Here is a 19111-nt window from a genome sequence, read left to right as displayed (position 1 = left end):
GCATCGGACAAAGTTTTATTCAGATTGATTTTTTTTAAAAAAAAAAAAAAAACCTTTCAACTTAGTCAATAATTGAATTTTTTATTTATTTAACAATGATTAATTTAAAAATTAGTTGAAAATATCACGTCAACATTGTTAAATAAATAAATTATTTAAAAATTAATTAGAAATATCATCCAAATATTATAAAATAATTATGAAATATTAAAAATAAAAATTTAGTATTTTTTTTTATTTTAATTTCTTTCATAATCCCCAATTCAAACCTTTTTTTTTGGAGACATTGTAAACCTCGCCCGACGCACGTTCCCTTTCCCAGCAGCACAATCCACTAAACCCATTTCTCACACTAAAAAAAGCGAAACAAATCGCCAAAACCCCTCTCGCTGACTCTCTTCTCTGCCCCCCTTATCTCCAACTCCAAACCCCGAAAGCCATGCCCTCCTTCGCCGCTCCGACGCACATCCAGTCAACTCCTCCTCTCAGCTCATCCCGGCGAGCATTAGCGCCTCCCACACCAAAACGCACCGTCCAATGTAACTTTGCGCTTCCCTCTTTCTCTTCCTCTTCCTCTTCTTCTTCCTCGACCAAAAATCCTAAACCCCTCAAATCCTTTTTCAAAACCCTCGCTGCCGCCTCCGCCTCGTCCCTCCTACTCCACCTCCGCTCGCTCTCCCCCAATCTAGGTGGTTCTGGCGGCGAAGGAGGAGGCTTTGGAGGATCGGGCGGTGGTGGTGGTGGTGGTGGCGGAGATGGCGGAGGATTCTGGAGAGAGCTATTCTCTCCGGCATTGGCCATTGCTGACGAGTCCCAGAACCAAGAATGGGACTCGCATGGGCTTCCGGCGAACATCGTGGTCCAGCTCAACAAGCTGAGTGGGTTCAAGAAGTACAAGGTCTCAGATATCCTTTTCTTCGATCGCCGACGGTGGGCGACCGTCGGCACCGAGGACTCTTTCTTCGAGATGGTGTCCCTGAAGCCGGGCGGGGTCTACACGAAGGCCCAGCTCCAAAAAGAGCTCGAAACCCTAGCCACCTGTGGAATGTTCGAGAAGGTCGACCTGGAGGGGAAGACCAACCCGGACGGCACTATTGCAGTGACGATATCGTTCACGGAGAGCACTTGGCAGTCGGCGGACAAGTTCCGGTGCATCAACGTAGGGCTGATGCCGCAGTCGAAGCCGATCGAGATGGACTCTGATATGACCGATAAGGAGAAGATGGAGTACTATAGGAGCCTCGAGAGGGACTACAAGAGGAGGATCGATAGGGCCAAGCCGTGCCTGTTGCCGCCGCCGGTGCACCGGGAGATCATGATGATGCTGAGTGACCAGGGGAAGGTTAGCGCGAGGCTGCTGCAGAGGATTCGGGACCGGGTACAGAAATGGTACTACGACGAAGGGTATGCGTGTGCGCAGGTGGTGAATTTTGGGAATTTGAATACGAAGGAGGTGGTTTGTGAGGTGGTGGAAGGGGATATTACGCAGGTGAACATTCAGTTCCTTGATAAGCTTGGCAATGTCGTGGAGGGGAATACCCAAGTCGCCGTGGTGAAAAGGGAAATGCCCAAAGCGGTACTACTTTTTTTTTTTTTTTTTTTTGGCTTGGTTTATGTTCGTTTTGTTTGTTTTTGAGTTATTTTGATTGAGATGTGAAATGAGTAACCGGTTGTTTTTGGATTGATTATATGCTTGGCACGCGAACTTTGTAATTGGTGATTGATTTGTTAGTGTGGTACTGTGGTATGCTTAATTCCAAACTTTACAGTGTTCATTGGCTTCAAAATGCTTGGTTTCAAACTTTAAGTGGGTGAGTCGTAGCTAGCATTTCGAATGGATGATTGATTGGTGAGTGTTTGAATTGGACTGACAGCTTCAACCGGGCCAAGTTTTTAAGATAGAGATATTCAAGGGCTAATTCCCTGTTTTTGGATTTATTACATGTTTAGTACATAAGCTTTGGAACTGGCGATTGGCTTATTAGTGTTTGCTTAAATTCAAGCTCTATGGGGTTCATAGGGTTTAAAGTTATATGCTTTGGTAAATGGGTGATTGGTTGCTAAGGTTTGGAGTGGATGATTGATTGATTGATTGATTGGTGAATGTTTGATATGGGCTGACAGCTTCGGCCGGGGAAAGTTTTTAACATAGAGGCAGGGAAGCAAGCTCTGAGGAACATTAACGGGCTCGGTTTGTTTTCAAACATTGAGGTGAACCCACGGCCTGATGAGAAGAACGAGGGTGGGATCATTGTTGAAATAAAGCTTAAGGAACTAGAACAGAAGACAGCTGAAGTTGCTACAGAGTGGAGTATTGTTCCTGGGCGTGGAGGACGCCCCACTCTGGTATACTTTATTTTATTATTTATATGTCTGCTTTGTTCACAAACCATCAAACTTTTGGGGTTCCAGTTTTGAAGTTCTCGTTGTGCTTGCTTTTGTCTTACCTTGTGTCTGTTGTGTGTTTAGGCTTCATTGCAGCCTGGTGGAACTGTTACTTTTGAACATCGGAATCTCAATGGGCTAAATAGATCCATTAACGGTTCAGTGACTACTAGCAACTTCTTGAATCCTCAGGTAGGCTCACCTTAATGTATAATTTTCTCATATATGTGTATCATCTGCGTAAGATCTAGTATCACAAAATGTCCGAGGTATATTCTGTCCTCAGGATGATCTTGCTTTCAAACTTGAGTATGTGCATCCTTATTTGGATGGTGTGTATAATCCACGCAACCGTACTATGCGAGTGAGCTGCTTCAACAGCCGTAAATTGAGTCCAGTCTTCACTGGCGGGCCAGGGGTGGATGAAGTCCCTCCTATATGGGTTGATCGAGCTGGCGTTAAGACCAATATTACAGAGGTAAGTATGGTGGTTTTTTTTATCCGTTGCTTTGTTATTGTGGGCAATTTTTAGTAAACTTATGGTGGTGATCTAATGTATATGCCTTGCAGAATTTCACCCGGCAGAGCAAGTTCACGTATGGACTTGTAATGGAAGAGATAACAACACGTGATGAAAGCAGTCATATCTGTCCCAATGGTCAAAGAGTGTTGCCAAGTGGAGCAATTAGTGCAGATGGACCTCCTACAACCCTCAGTGGTACTGGTGTTGACCGAATGGCATTTCTTCAGGCGAATATTACTCGAGATAACACCAAGTTCTTAAATGGAGCTATAGTTGGTTCAAGGGATGTATTTCAGGTGAGCTTAGATGCTTGTGACACAGCTTTTTCTTGGTTAGTTAATTTGGATACTCTATAATCCGGGTTTTAAAAGAGTGAGGGAAGGAAGAAAAATGCATAAAGATCTTTAGGAAGGAAGCCATATAAGCAGGTTCATCTTAATTTCACTCTATTTGTTAGGAGCCTTCTTGAAAGTTTGTCCTCCCACAAATTGATAGTTTCTGATAAGTTGAGGAGACTTCTGTCCTTGGCCCCAGCTAGCTGCCGGTTTTCAACAGATATAATTGCTATTATGATGATTGGAGTTGGTGAACAATTTAAAGTTTTTGTCTCTATAAAAATAGATATTGCCAACCAGTTTGTCAAATTCTCTACATGAAATGTTTTTTTTTTTCCTGGCTAATGTGCATATTTTGTGTACAAAATGCAGGTAGACCAAGGCATTGGTGTCGGCAGCAAGTTTCCGTTCTTCAACCGCCACCAACTAACATTGACACGATTTTTTCAGCTGAAGGAAGTGGAGGAAGGTGCTGGTAAATCACCACCACCTGTCCTTGTCTTTCATGGCCACTATGGTGGCTGTGTGGGAGACCTTCCAAGTTACGATGCTTTTACCCTTGGAGGTCCGTATTCTGTGAGGGGTTACAACATGGGTGAGATAGGTGCAGCCAGAAACATCGTTGAGGTAGGAATTTCGAGATACAAGCATTTGATTAGCTATCCTTTATGTAGTCATCATGGCCTTCTTAATGTTTGAGTGAGAGAAAGCATAAATTATTACAAAAGCTTACTGTGATTATGCTTATGAGATTTTTAGTGTTAAGTGGGTAAACCAATATTTGATTCCTCTTCCTGATGTTTCCTTACAGCTAGCAGCTGAGCTCCGGATACCTGTAAAAGGTACACACGTGTATGCATTTGCAGAACACGGCAATGATCTAGGAAGCTCAAAAGATGTCAAGGGGAACCCAACAGAGGTCTACAGGCGACTGGGCCATGGCTCTTCTTATGGTGCTGGTGTCAAGCTAGGTCTAGTACGAGCCGAGTATGCTGTTGATCATAACTCTGGCACTGGTGCATTTTTCTTCCGATTTGGGGAGAGGTTCTGAGATGCAATCGGTTTTCATATTTTTTAAAGGACATTCTGTTCGTTAGGTTTTGGGATAATCTGCTGGAATTTTTCGTTATCTCGTAGAGGCTTTATGAGAGACTTGAAACTATATATATATGAGTCAATTAGAGTGGAAAGCACTTATGTTTTTTTAAAAAAAACAAAAAACAAAAAACAAAAAATAAAAAATAAAAAATTGTCACGCCATAGTGGTGGTGCTGCCCTTGTGGGTCACTAGAATATCATATTAAACCGGTGGCCAATGCGAGGTTGAATAAAGTAAGAGAAAAAGGCTAGTATTGGGTTATCGGGCAAAGGCGTAGTTTGACCACTTCCAGATTCAACCACTAGGTGTAGTTCGACTACATTAAAAAATTATAATGTAGTTAAATCACCCCATAGCCATTGGTTGATTAGCCACCCCCAAGGCCAGCTTTTTTTTTCTTCTAGTTTTTAGCGTAAATTTGTACTTTCAAAATAATCTTGTTGGGAAACAAGTCAAAAGTTGTACAAGAAGAATTATTTGTTATATAGGCATATTACACTGAGTTATTTGTCACTTGAAACCCAGCACCAATTTAGCAAAACAAAAATTTATAAGAAAGGAAAAGAAAATAACTTGGGAAAGTATGTCTAAACCAGTTGTAATTGATATTATCACTTGCTATTCGTTATAGCCAAAAGAATAATTTTAATTACAAATCGTCCTACTCTAAGCATAAAATCTACTAGCCTTTGCCGAAAAACGAAAAAAAAGAAAAAAGAAATAGGAAATTGTTTTATGTCCGATTACATATCCTTAATGCTCAAAAGGGCAGAGCATATGTACAACAGTACAAGCTCATGTCCCACAAGGTCAATGTCTCAAAGTCTTCCTATTACTTCTCGCATACCTTCCCTCTGAAACTCTTCTATAAATGGATGCAAATGAGGCCTTAAAAGTCACTTCAAGATATGCAAAAGTGAGATTACTCAAACGTTTAAGATGGCAACAAAACTTGACCATCTTCCCATGGCGGGTGAACGCGAAGCTTCATTTCCCTGCTATAAACCCAATTCCTTTTTCAATTGAGCAAGGGTAGCTTCTATCTCATCAATATTCTCCTCAATGCTGCTCCCCTTGCCAGCTTTATCTTTGTTACCATTTTCTGTTCTCTCTGTCCCAGACGTTCTAAAAGAATTGCCTTTCTTAGGTTCTTCATCACTGCTGTAAGATCCAACCTCTTGATCACTTATGTTAAGTTCTTTCTCAAGAAATTCCACAAATTCTTCTCCAATTTCCTGCCAAGTGCAAATTTACATAATGTAATTTAGGTTTCCCCTTAAGGTCATTTTCCTTAACAGATTAGACAAGTTTTCACATATAAATCATTCTGAAACATGTGAAAGAAGTTTCTTCTATATAGTGTGGGTGCATGCCTGTGTTATAACTTAAATTTGGGGAGAAGGTTATCAGATTATTATGTTCACATTATCACATACATACTATAACTGATAAAGACATTAATGTCTCACCGCCAATTCTTCCCATAGGCTTTTTGGCTTTCCTTGTGAAGCAGCAGTCGCTTCCCAATTCTGGAATTCTCCTTGAAGATCTCTGAGGAAGTCCTCTGTAACATCAAATCTAGAATTAAAGCACTATGTCGAAGTAAACTTGCAACCTTAAAGGGAAAAGAAAATAGCTGCCCAACAAAACTTGAGCATAATGAAAGTTAGCTTTATGGCCCATATGATGACTCACAGGGAGGACATATCTACCTATTGTTATTTGAACATCCATCAAAAAATTACCTGCAGCATAAAGGGCTTAATTATAAGAACGTAGAGAACAAACCTGAGATATGGAATTTAGACCCCAACCCTCACAAGCAACAATTATGCAATAATTTAAACAAAAAAATTCTGCAGCAATTTAAATCAAACCACTCAAAAGCAATAACCACATGCACACATCAACAACACGAGGTTTTGTTGATGAAGTGGAAACTCTTTGAACTCTTCAAAGGTGAAACCACTACAAGGCAACCAAATCCAAGGAATTAACACTAAGAAAGATTCAATACACAAGCATAGTACACTTACAACTCACTATAACAACTAAGACAATCTATGTGCAGACAAGCTCCTCACTTGCCTTCTGCCCACGGCAGCTCCAGCTCTTCACTGGCCAATATTTCTTCTTGATCTTCCTTACCAACCCATCGGTAGAGTTCAATCCATTTGTTGATGTAAAACAACAATGTGATTTGAATACTCTAAGAGAATTAAGCTTCAATGCTCATACTATCAAGATCTCTTGGCACTATGCTAAGCACTTGGTGCTTAAGAACACTCAATAACCAAAGGTGAATAGTGCTGCTTAGCTCTCTTAAATTTGTGCCTTCAAAGTCTTTAAATAGACTTGGGATAGTCTGCCTTGAATCCTAAAGTTGCATATGAAAATCAAAGGCAACATCTGGACAGGTTAATGATGTGTCCGGACATCACTAGGGTTTCATGCCTTATAAGAAGATCATGCCCAGACACTTGTGCACACAACAGCGCACGAAACTCTCTGGAAGTCATCCTATCCGGACACCAGTGCACGCACCAGTGCACAAGTGCTCTAATGAAGTCAGCATGTCCGAACACCATCGCACGCATCTGCGCATAGGAGCTCGCTGGAAGTCCTCCTGTCCGGACATGTGCGCACAGGTCATTGCACACAACTCTCTGTCCAACCTCCTGTCCAGACATGTGCGCACAGGTCAGCACACACAACTATCTAGCAGGGCCCTGTCCGGACACCAACAATCATGTCCAAACATCAGGTTCTTGTACTTGATTTCTTTGAGCAATCTTCATCACAAATCCCAAGTACAAATTTACCCAATGCCACAAAATACAAAGACACTTGTTATGGACAGTGAATGTGCCAATTAAAAACCTAACAAAACCAAACTCTGAAAAAGGATAAGATGGAAAATATGGAAAATGGCACAAGATCTTTTCTGATAGGATTTTTTTTTTTTTTTAACTGTTTTTGCACATGACAAAAAGTTGGATGACATGCAAGTAAGCCAAGGGAAACAAGGAAATCAAAGGTACTGGGGAAATGGACCACTAGAGTCTACCAAACAGGAAGAAGTATATGCAGATGATGTAATAAGGGAGAAAAACTTTTGGTCTAAAGGTTCATTAGGGAATTCCTTTTATTAATAAATTGGCTTAATATGTTGATACAAACATAGTAGTCTATCTAGATGCTCTTTTAAAACTTTCTGCTGAAGAATGCAGTTACTTGGACGGTTAGGATAAATTTGACTGGTCCTTTGGCCCAAGAGATCTCCTTAATTAAAGGTTCCACTTAACTAGCATGTCCCTATACCGGTATATAGTGCCATGTCCGTGGCAATATCTCATTTTTCACTGGGTAGATCTCTCAAGGGCTATCTGGCAACCAGTGAAAGAAAATTAGCATTGTAGTAGACGACCTTCATCATGTAAATAATAAGTGATAAAAAAGAAAACGGGGCTCTATGTGCATAAGAGCTTTACAAATTCATACAAGATCAATTAGATTTGAATAGGATTATAAGTTTTTACCAAACCCGTAAAACTCTTCTTCATCTTGTGTGTTCCTACTTTGGCTTCTTTGAGAACCAGAATAGGAATAATCAGATCTGCGATTTCCGGAGTCATACTTTCTCCGAGATTCAGAACTCAGTAATGTATTGTATGCATGTTTAATCCTCATAAATTTCTCCTGTGCATTAGCCTGTGCACCAAAATATTTAGCTGTATTAGCACGGTCTATCTATATACCAGCAAAAGAATCAAATTAGGTTAGCAATTTCAATACACTTTACCGCCTGTAATGCAAAATAGGAAAGAGGTAAAATGGAAGTGCATAAATAAATCATACTCAACTAGGCAGTATATTACTCGAAGTGGCATGCCTACTCCTAGGCAGTTTGTTTCATGAAATCACAAAACTAGAATTAAATTTACGGAAATCAAATCACAAAACCCCTTTGCTTTGTGTCATTTTGACTTTAAGACCACAATTGTCAATTTGATAGATGTAAGACTTGAGTTTAGGCCCATTGAAATTCAAGACCTCGTTGTCAGAAATGACTGAATATACAATTACACCTTCCAGATAAAAATAAAATAAAATATAAAAAAGCCAGAACAAAAAAAAAAAAAAAAAAAAGTGGGTGGACTTAGTCAGCATTTTGATCATAAATGACTTTAAAAGTACACTTATGCTCCTTTGATCAAAAAAATAAAAAAGCCTGAACTAAAAAAAGTGACTGGGCTGGGTGACCTAGCCCAACCACGGCGATGGCCATGGGTTGCACAACCTAGCCATGGATGAGTGGCACGACTCAGCTGTCCTCCTAGCCACCCTCTTTGTTAGGGGGTGGCTTTGTCCACCATGTTCAGAGGGGGTGGCTAGCAGCCACCTTGGTCAAAGGGGTGGAGCCATCCCTCAAGCCACCCCCTAACAAAGAGGGTGGTTGTGAGCAACCATGGTGATGGTAGAGCATTTTTTTCTGGCTTTCTTTCTTTTTCTTTTTTCTTTTTATTTTTTTATCTGAGAGGCATAATTTTGTTTTCATAACATATCTAAAAAACAAAAAATACTGACGGAGGTCTCAAATTTAGAATAACTTAAGCATTTAAGCTCAGGTCTTAAATCTATCAAATCGAAAAATGGAATCTTAAATTCAAAATGACGAAAAGTATAGAAGGTTGATGACCTGATTTCCCTTATTTACAGTAGTACAAGATAAACTGCCAAGAAAACCTATAAAAAATAAAGATTTCTAGCTTCTTCCTTTAAAATATCCAAACACACAATAATAAGAAACAAGAGTATGCTGATACTATCAGGAATGTAAGTCAAAATTATGGGAAGCAAGTTGAGATCACCAAAGGATGATCAATAAGTTCCTCATGCTAGCCCAACAGGGCAAATATCATTTGTGGTGAGGAGCTGTGCTCGCTTAAAGTCTTGCAGCATAAAAATAGTTACTGACTTCTAGACAGGTGCTCTTCTAACTTCTTAATTATAAATAGAGGGAGGTTAAAAGCAATAAGAAAGCATATGAAGTGCAATGGAGATTGCTAAACACACCAAAAATGAACATTTAAACAAAAACAAGCTCTTTGGTAACCAAATATCTTTGGCTGGTTTGTACGTAGAAGGAGCTTTTGTATAAGCTTAGTCCCTACCGATGGCTTCCTAGAGACTTTCAGAAATTATGTATTACAAACAAGACATACGAAAATTGTACACCCCAACTTGGGGAAATAATTAGTCAGCCTTTGGGAGAGCACATCCAGTGCAGTAAACCATCAAACTACATTTAAAATAAAAATAAAAATAAAAAAAATAAAAAAGAAAGAAAGAAAGAAGCAAAAAACCATCAAACTATACGATTTCTTACCCATTCAAAAATTTCTGCATTTGGAGAAGGGAGAGGGGAGGGGAGGTGCATGGCACAGATAAACTGGAACACAGACTGTAGCCATTTATTCCTCTTTCTACTAGAACCCACTTCAATCTTACATATCTAAAGAATTTGCAGAGGTCTTCTCTGAAATTACAAACTATACTTAATTACTTCTGCTGAGCTTCGTAGTCCAAATTGATCACTCATCATTTCTTCCTCATGTATGGCATATTGGATTTATTTATTGGAGATTCCCTTTGGCTAAATGTGTCATAATTGTGTGGTTGGCTTTCTGTCAACTATAAACGTTCATTGCCATCCTTAGAGAGGTCCTTAATATTTCGAAGGTAACCAACCAAACCTAAAATTCCTTAGTTTTTCACCTAATTATTTCTGACTATATCCTAATAAGATAGAACTGAAACCTCCAATGATTTCACCTTCACTTTTTCTTTTTGATAAGTATTTCAAATTCAATTTTTCGACCATGAAAAGCAAAAATAAATAAAAATGGCCTGACATAACCAAAATAAAATTCCTCAGAAATCAATAAAAACCATTTTCTCTTAAAAAAAAAAAAAAAAGAAGGTAAAGATAGAGCATTAATTTTTTACCCATTTGATCAGAACATAAAATTACCCAATAAAAATCCTCTACTTAGAATTATAAGCACCAAAATCCCATGTAAACCATAAACAAGAAAGTAAAACACAAAGATTTATATTGGATTAAGTGCTTAATGCAGAAATTTACCTCCTTATTGACATCTGGGTGATACTTTAGAGCAAGTTTACGATAAGCCTTTTTGATTTCATCCGGAGTTGCAGAGGGAGACACCCCCAAAACCTCATAAGGAGACACTCTACGACTCGCTCTCAAAGGGGAAATACTTCTTCTTCTTGTTTTCTGCTTGTAATTCCAGAAGCTGCAGATGGGTATCGAAGATTTGGTTTGGTTTTGCAAAGAGAGAAGCGAAAGGTGAGGAAGAGATCTGAAACAGAGGTGAGAGAAACAGGGGAGGGTGGTGTATGGTGTCAGAGGTAGAGCCAATCCATGCATGTTCGTCAAGTAATCTGTGATTATTTGTTCGCTCGTGTCAATGAAGATTCTCGTTGAGACATGTCGCGCTGTGGATTTGGAGTCCGATGCCCCTGGCCATGTTCTTTCACTATTGGTCCGGTTTTTCTTGACCTGGCCTATCTACTATAGATCACAATTCACAACCATCGATGATGGTTCGTAAACACAAGCCTATCTTTAAGCGAACAGATGACTGTGTAAGCTACTCTTCACACTTGGTTATTAGACATGTCGTGTTTTAACTGACGTGTCATGTTTTAACTACGGTTGCATGTTTTAAATTATTTTTGTAAATAATTAACATGAAAAATTACTTAAAACACGCTATATCAGTCAATAATAAATAAATATAAAAAGTAACATTACTCTTATTTGATTGTATCGTATCTCATGTCATGTTATTTAAAAGAGTAATATTAAACTTCACACAATATTCATACTATGTTAATGTGGTAAGCTTAATAGCCCTTAGACCAGCATTTGTTTTTTTTTAAAAAAAAAAACAAAAATCTAAGAGCTACTTGCCTAGTCCTTGCCATGTCATACAATTTAATGATGTAGCACTAAAAATCAATTATTGAATTGGCATTTGTAAATTTTTTTCTTTTAAAATCAGTCTTTAATTGAAAAAGAGATAAAAATAAAAATTCAAGAGCTACTAGCCCATGTCACATCAACTTAATATGGTTGTAGTGTGAAGTATAGCATTAATCTTTTAAAAAATTATATAAAGTAGCAACATATATATATACCATAAAACAACTGAAATTTAATCTAAATTATAAAATTAATCTCCTTCGTTGCTATTGTTTACAAATCAAATAGTCTAGTGTACTACAGTTGTTTACTATTCAAATATAAGCAATATGCATAAGTTTGAGAATTCTTCCTTAATAAGTGAGGTCCAACATATAATATATTTAATTGAAATGAGAGGTGAATGATTGAAACATAGTTCAAATTCATGACTTCTGCTTTAATATCATGTTAAGACATCACTTATTCTAAAAGCTTAAGGTAAGATGATGAGGTAAATTTAATTATTTAATTATAATCTAACACTCCTAATGTTCGTGGTATCATTGGCCCATTCATTTTTTATTTCTATCTTTTATTGGTTTATAGGCAAATATAAAATATAGATGGTGGGGGAATCAAGCTGGATCCTTACCATTGTTGATTTGAGATATAGAGATAAGGAGGAGGATGAGAATGCTTTTAATTAGATTGTTAGAGGTGAGCAATTTAGCAATTTGTGCATCCTCATCACATGTGTCTCATAGCTAGTCCAGAAAATATAACATCAGGCAAGTACTTCATTAGCATTATAACTTAATTCTTAATACAATGTTTGCATCCTATATTCTAACACATCCAATTACATGGATCCATTTTTTATTTTACTTCATACATACCATATATATAAAATTTGGAAAAACAAGAGTCAATCACCATAAACCCATATGCATTATGCTTGATAACTCTGACTAGTGCCTCAGCTCCAGATCTCATCTTCGACAACGTTCATTTCTAAGATATATTTGAGGGAAGATCTTGAAAAGAATGTCATCAACATGTTTGGAGTACCATATCCTCCATCTCTTCCAAAACATAAGGGGCCCAATTACAATTCCAAAGCCAAAAACAAATCCCAGTTCAGCACTTATGTAATTCCACTCAATCACAATCCTAGAATTTGAATGAGATTCTTCATATGTTGGAGGTGACAATTGTGGCTCCACATGTGTGCATTTTGATTTCAAAGGCAAACCACATAATCCTTTGTTTCCTTTAAAGGAATTTTCTAAAAATGAACCGAATTGCTTGGTGAATGGAATTTGCCCCACCAATTGATTGAACGAAAGGTTGAGAACGGATAAGAAAATAAGGCCATCAGCAAGTTGCACAGGAATCTTACCAGAAAGCTCGTTGCTTGACAAGTCCAGTGATTCAAGTTTATTCAATTTCCCCAAAGATGGAGGGATTTGACCAGTCAAAGCATTATGGGACAGGTTGAGAATATATAGCAACACGAGCCCTCCAATTTCTTCAGGTATAGGACCATCAAAATTGTTGCAAGAAAAGTCAAGGATGGTGAAGATGGTTTGGATGTCCACCAACTGCAATGCTAAACCTTTGATAGTACTTGTAACTGTATATTGATAATCATTGATTGAGCGTCTTCCTTCGGTTCGTTCTCCCACTGATTGGGCGGCCACATCGTCCATCATTGCTGCCCAGTTAGATTGGGGGATTATTGGAAGCCTACTAGTAAAATTGTTTAAGGCTATATCTACAATTTGAAGCCATGGCCATGTAGCATTAGGGTTTAAATGAGTAATGGGCCCGTAAAATTTGTTATTCCTCAAAATAAGAACCTTCAAAAAAGTTATGCTCTTCAGGTAAAATGGGAAGATACCCTCGATATGGTTATTTCCAACATCCAAGAGCTTCAACGATGTGCAATTGGCCAAATATTTAGGTAACTCTCCTCCCAGTTGGTTTCCATTGAGACCTAAAAATTGTAAACCACAATTGTTTGGAAAACCATCAGGAATGGTACCAATGAGATTATTTGTTCTCAAATCCAGCATCTGAAGAGTCGTCCCACTCATCGAAATCAAGCATTCAGGAATTGTGCCACTGAAAGAATTATTGGACAGATCTAAAACTTCAAGATATGTGATGTTGCATATTGATCTAGGGATGCTCCCGTAGAATTTATTACTTGAGAGAGAAAATAATAGAGTGGAAGCAAGGGACTGACCTATGTTAGCTGGAATGGAGGAACGAAAATGATTCATCGAGAAATCCAAGTATTCGACAGATGAGATGATTGGGAGCTGCCCTTGGAGCTGATTTGAGTGAAGGTTTAGGGTTTGAAGAGAAAGATTGAGGATAGGTCCTTCCAAAGTCACCAGAAAATTATAAGAGAGATCTAGGTCAAGAAGATTAGGAAGTTTCCAGACCCAATTGGGTATCTCTCCATAGATTTGGTTGTCTGAAAGGTCTAGAAATTCTAAACTGGATTGGTTTCTCAAGAAATCAGGAAATGTTTTCAACTTATTGTGTGAAAGATCAAGATAATAAAGATTTTTTAGCTTCGGAATCACACTAAGCTGCAAGGAGCTATTAAAGTGGTTTGAAGAAATATTGTTGGAAAATTCCAAATTGTTGAAACCAGAAAATTGGTTCTTGAAAAGCCGTACCCATTGCAATGATGGAAGAGAAAACAGAGAAATTGGAATCGGGCCATTTAGTGAATTCTCACTCAAGTCGAGAATCTCTAGATTCTTGGTCATGCTGAAAATTGGAATTGATCCACTGAAATTATTGACAGACATGACCAAATAGACCAATTTTGTGAGTCTCCCCATTGAGTTTGGAATTGGTCCACTCAAACTATTGTAAGAGAGATCTAGGTAAGAAAGATTAGGAAGTTTCCAGACCCAATTGGGTATCTCTCCATAGATTTGGTTGTCTGAAAGGTCTAGAAATTCTAAACTGGATTGGTTTCTCAAGAAATCAGGAAATGTTTTCAACTTGTTGTGTGAAAGATCAAGAGAAACAAGATTTTTTAGCTGCCGAATCAGACTAAGCTGCAAGGAGCTATTAAAGTGGTTTGAAGAAAGTGAGAGGAATTGAAGACCCTGAAGTTCCAAGAAAAATATGGGTAGTGGCCCTTCCAAATTGTTGTTACTCAAATCAATTCTTTCCAGCAAGCAGTGAGAAGAAATATTGTTGGAAAATTCGAAATTGTTGAAACCAGAAACTTGGTTCTTGAAAAGCGATACCGATCGCAATGATGGAAGAGAAAACAGAGAAATTGGAATGGGGCCATTTAGTGAATTCTCACTCAAGTCGAGAATCTCTAGATTCTTGGTCATGCTGAAAATTGGAATTGATCCACTGAAATTATTGCCAGACATGTCCAAATAGACCAATTTTGTGAGTCTCCCCATTGAGTTTGGAATTGATTCACTGAAACTATTGTGTGACATGTCCAAATGGACTAATTGTGTGAGGCTTGCTATTGTGTCTGGAATTGGTCCAATGAAATTGCAACTCCCAAGATTTATTGTTGACAACATTTTAAGGTGACCAATGGAAGGTGGCAATGTCCCTGAAAAATTTGTTCCTTGGAGCGTCATGGTTTGAAGAGATCCATTAATTGGAGGAAATTCTGGCAAAGACCCTTCAAGTAGAAAGTTAAATGACAAATCGAGCGTTCGTAGGGTTGAAATTTGGAAGATCTTTTTTGGAAACTTTCCATTCAACCCAGAATCAGAGACTTCCAAGGATGTCAAATTCTTGAAATCTGCAAAAAATTCTGGAACTGGAGCAGACAAGTCGTTATCATTCAAACGAATAATTGAGAGGGAATGAAGATTCCGCAAGGAGGAATCAATCGGGCCTGAAAGATTGCAGTATGACAAGCTCAACACTCTCAGATTTAAGAGTGAAGATGATAAGGCCCGACACCACTCATTACCTGGAGCTGATATAAGTACACCATCAAGATTAAGTTCCATAAGCTCCGAAAGGTTTTGAATCAACACTTTAAAATTTGGATTCTCAAGTTTCAGTGGATGGAAGTAATAATCGGAAGATAAATCAAGAGTAACCAACCTTGTCAAGCGCGAAATCGCAATAGGAATCTGCCCTGCAAAGCCAACATTTGATAGATTCAAATAACTCAAATTCGCAAGCTTGTCAAACTCTGATGGAATCTCAAGAGAAATGTTGAAATCATTATAAGCCAAACTCAGGCTCTCGAGATGCTGAAGACTGAAAAGGCTGTTTGAATTGTCGAGTCCACCTGAGATGGATTCGCTGGTCAGGTCGAGACCAATAACACGCCCCTCTTTGCAGGTTACGCCTACCCAAGAGCAACAATCAACACTTTGATTCCACTTAACAAGTTTAGTGGACATAGTAGAATTGAACGTAAGATTGCTCTTCAATTGCAGCAACAAGGACTGCTCATTGCCAAAACATGGGGCAGACGCCCCAAACACAGAAATGGTGAGGAAAAGTGAGTAAATGGCCATCAAGAAAAGCCATGAAAAGACCAGAAATCTCATTGGAGGCCGTTATAAGAGACACCCTTACAAATTACAAATGTAGAATGGAAGAGGTAGTGTTATTAATGGTGGATTCAGGAGGGTATTAATTTCTTTTGTGTGTCATTATATATATAGATGGGGGCTGTGGCCCCGAGCTCGTAACTAACTCACATGTTTCACATTCCCAAACAGTAAGCAAAAAATATAATGGTGGGAATGGATCAAGTGAGTAAAGTCCCATAAATAAGAGAAGGAGCTAATTAAACCCACCGCAAAGCAGTTTGCGTAAATTTGAATTTCTTTCTTTTTTCTTTTATTTTTCTGAGTACTTTGTTGGGGGTTTAATTAGCTCTGCCCAAACATTTTAAATTTTACTTAAATTTTTGAGATAAGTAATCGTTTACTATGATAATAAAGTGAAAAAAAAAAAAACCCATGAGTTTGAACCATTTACCTTACCTAACCGTTTACTATATATATATTTATATATATTAAGAAGACTTGCTGGTCTTCCACGATCAAATGACGTCTTTGACACGTCCAAAGAAGACTTGCAGGTCTTCCAGGATAAGGGGGTGTTTGGCAAATGGGATGGCTTAAACACTATAATTGATGTAGATTAATGTGAAAAAAAATAAGAATGTTTAGTATAAAAAAAATGAAAAAGTGGTATAGAAAAGTGAAAAAGTTTTGTTTTGTAGTGATTTTTTTATTTGAATAATAATAAAAAGTGAATGATTTGATATTAAAAGTGAAAAAGTTAAAATGTTTTGATGTTAATTTTTTTGAAAAATCGTGATAAACAGTATTTGGGCCAACCCCATCCCATTACCAAACAAAGCCCAAATGACGTCTTTGACACGTCCAAAGAAGACTTGCAGGTCTTCCACGATCAAATGACGTCTTTGACACGTCCATGAGCAGGATTCCCATGCAGTAGCCTATTTCTGGTATAATTAATTAATATGACCATGAAACAATGGAAGGTGGGTGGTGCACTTCTATGAAATTACTCTACTCCTTTTCTTCTTCTAGGAATTATTGTTTTTTTCTTCTCTCTTTTTCTTGATTGTGATCTCTGTTTTTCCAATGTGAAAAGTTACAAAAGGAAAAGAAGATTGCCGCCTCAATTATTCAAGGTGCAGTAGGTAGGATCCTTATGAACGTGTGCTTCAAGTTAGCACATTCATCAAATTCAACACAAAATCAAATACGAAAAAAAAACAATCCAATGCTCGTTTAAAGTAAATTTCCTAGTCTTTAGTCATTTTATGATTTATTCGGTACTATGCTAACATGGCACTGCCAATCCATCCTCAGATCAGCCCATGTTAAAAAAAAAAAAAAAGTACTGCTACATACGACACCATTATCTCACCTCCATCCTATTGTGGCAGTGTTCATCAACTTTTAAATCAGCTCTTATTAAAAAAAATAAAAAATAAAATAAAATAGTACTGCTATTTAGAAAACGGTTATATGTCAATCATATAACTGAGATGACGTAATAGCAAAAATCAACATTTTTATCAGTAAGTGCTTATAATTCTATGATATTTGTTCTATCAGATGTCTAAGACGAACATAATTACTTGGAATTCAATGATATTTGAGTATTTATGCAATTATGCTAATCATGGGTACTGCAATGAAGCAGTCGAGCCTTTCAATCACGATGGAGAAGGAAGAGGAAAAGAAGCTTGATCATCTGACTTTCACCCTGCTTCTCTTCTCACAGCATGTAGCCATGTTGAGATGGTTGAACTCTCTCACGTGTGCTGAGGCACAATAGAGTCGGATATTTAGTGCACCTGAATATTCGGGTAGGAGAAATGATTCAAAGCAGTTTGCGTGAGTCTGAATTACTTTCTTTATTCTTTTATTCTTCTAAGTACTTGGTGGGGGCTTACTTAGCTCCTGGCCAAACGTTTTAAGCTTTCATTAATTTTGCTTAAGCTTTTGAGATAAATAATCGTTCAATATGATATGAGATTAAAAAATCATGAGTTTCAACCAAGACTATAAACAGTTCAATAACTTCAATCCATTTACCTTACCTAACTAAGAACATTGGGTGCAAGTTTCTTTCAAGTCTTTTCTGGTCAAAAAAGCTGCTTTCTGCTTTCTATTTTTCTCTGATTCATCTAATTCAGTCATACCACATGGTGTGGAATCCACCTGAATTGGTCATACCACATGGTGTGGAATCCACCTGAATTGGCCACATCCGTGGACCGTGGACCGTCAACCCATTAGAGAATCCAAAGCTTAAAGCTATCACTTTTCACCGTGTAAATAGAAGGAAAAATAAAAAATAAAAAAATTAAGAAGACTTCTTGTCTTCCCACTATCAAATGAAGTCTTTGACACGTACATGAACAGGATTCCCATGCAGTAGCCTATTTCTGGTCTAATCAATATGACCATGAAACGGTGGAAGGTTGGTGGTGCATTTCTATCAAACTACTCCTCTTTTTCTTCTTCTACGATTTACTTTTTTTTTCTTTCTTTATTGTAATCTCTGTTTTTCCAAATGTGAAAAGTTACAAAAGGAAAAGAAGATTTTCGAAGTGCAATTAGGTAGAATCCTTATCAACGTGTGCTTCAAGTTAGCACGACTCCGAATTCAACAAGAACTTAACATGAAAAGACAAATCAATGCTTGTTTAAAGTAAATTTCTAAGTTTTTAATCATTTTATGATTTATTCGGTACCATGCTGACATGAGACTGCCAATCCATCCTCAGATCAACCCATGTTAAAATAAATAAATAAATAAATAAATAACACTACATACGACACCATCATCCCACCCCCCTTTCCATTGTAACAATGTCCATCAACTCTTGAATCAACCTTTATTAAGAAAAAAAAAAAATAGAAAAGAGTATTGTTATTTAGAAAACGGTTATACACATGCTATGTTGTACAACTGAAGTGACGTAACAGTAAAAATTAACATGATTATCAATAAGTGCTTGTAAATTGTAATTGGATGTCTAAGAGGAACATAGTTACTGAATTCAATGATATTTTAGTATTTATGCAATTACGCTAATCATGGGTACTGCAATGAAGCAATCGAGCCTTTCAATCAAGATGGAGAAGGAATTGGAAAAGAAGCTTCATCATCAATCAAGATGGAGAAGGAATTGGAAAAGAAGCTTCATCATCTGACTTAAACACTTGCTTCTCTTCTCACAGCATGTAGCCATGGTGGGATGGTTG

At 37.8% G+C, this 19111-nt stretch overlaps 3 protein-coding genes across 4 annotated transcripts; 1 reads left to right on the top strand and 2 right to left on the bottom strand.

Annotated features, from left to right (window-relative positions):
- The first annotated feature begins 322 nt into the window (after nucleotides 1-322).
- On the top strand, nucleotides 323-4433 carry TOC75-III (translocon at the outer envelope membrane of chloroplasts 75-III). The gene is made up of 7 exons (XM_059574000.2): nucleotides 323-1576; nucleotides 2125-2346; nucleotides 2470-2577; nucleotides 2672-2863; nucleotides 2956-3204; nucleotides 3616-3870; nucleotides 4055-4433. The coding sequence occupies exons 1-7, from the start codon at nucleotides 440-442 to the stop codon at nucleotides 4292-4294; spliced, it is 2403 nt and encodes an 800-aa protein (XP_059429983.2). The 5' UTR covers nucleotides 323-439; the 3' UTR covers nucleotides 4295-4433.
- A 495-nt stretch (nucleotides 4434-4928) lies between these two features.
- LOC132164265 (Chaperone DnaJ-domain superfamily protein) lies at nucleotides 4929-10961 on the bottom strand. Of its 2 annotated transcripts, XM_059574741.2 has the most exons (5): nucleotides 10491-10961; nucleotides 7882-8053; nucleotides 6055-6087; nucleotides 5812-5906; nucleotides 4929-5577 (listed from the first exon to the last, which is right to left on the bottom strand). In XM_059574741.2, the coding sequence occupies exons 1-5, from the start codon at nucleotides 10794-10796 to the stop codon at nucleotides 5341-5343; spliced, it is 843 nt and encodes a 280-aa protein (XP_059430724.2). In that variant the 5' UTR covers nucleotides 10797-10961; the 3' UTR covers nucleotides 4929-5340. The 2 variants fall into 2 exon arrangements, with proteins under 2 accessions (XP_059430724.2, XP_059430725.2); XM_059574742.2 differs by lacking the exon at nucleotides 6055-6087 and having other exon boundaries at nucleotides 10491-10960.
- Nucleotides 10962-12312: 1351 nt separating this feature from the next.
- Nucleotides 12313-15950, bottom strand: LOC132163084 (receptor-like protein 7). Its single transcript, XM_088519285.1, has 2 exons — nucleotides 14361-15950; nucleotides 12313-13946 (listed from the first exon to the last, which is right to left on the bottom strand). The coding sequence occupies exons 1-2, from the start codon at nucleotides 15899-15901 to the stop codon at nucleotides 12326-12328; spliced, it is 3162 nt and encodes a 1053-aa protein (XP_088375411.1). The 5' UTR covers nucleotides 15902-15950; the 3' UTR covers nucleotides 12313-12325.
- Nucleotides 15951-19111: the final 3161 nt, after the last annotated feature.

The sequence above is a fragment of the Corylus avellana genome, chromosome 8 (assembly GCF_965113065.1).
Source record: "Corylus avellana chromosome 8, dhCorAvel1.hap1.2, whole genome shotgun sequence".
NCBI classification, from domain to species: Eukaryota; Viridiplantae; Streptophyta; class Magnoliopsida; order Fagales; family Betulaceae; genus Corylus; species Corylus avellana.
The sequence above is the reverse complement of the archived record's forward strand: the minus strand, read 5'-3'. Positions and strand labels throughout refer to the sequence as shown.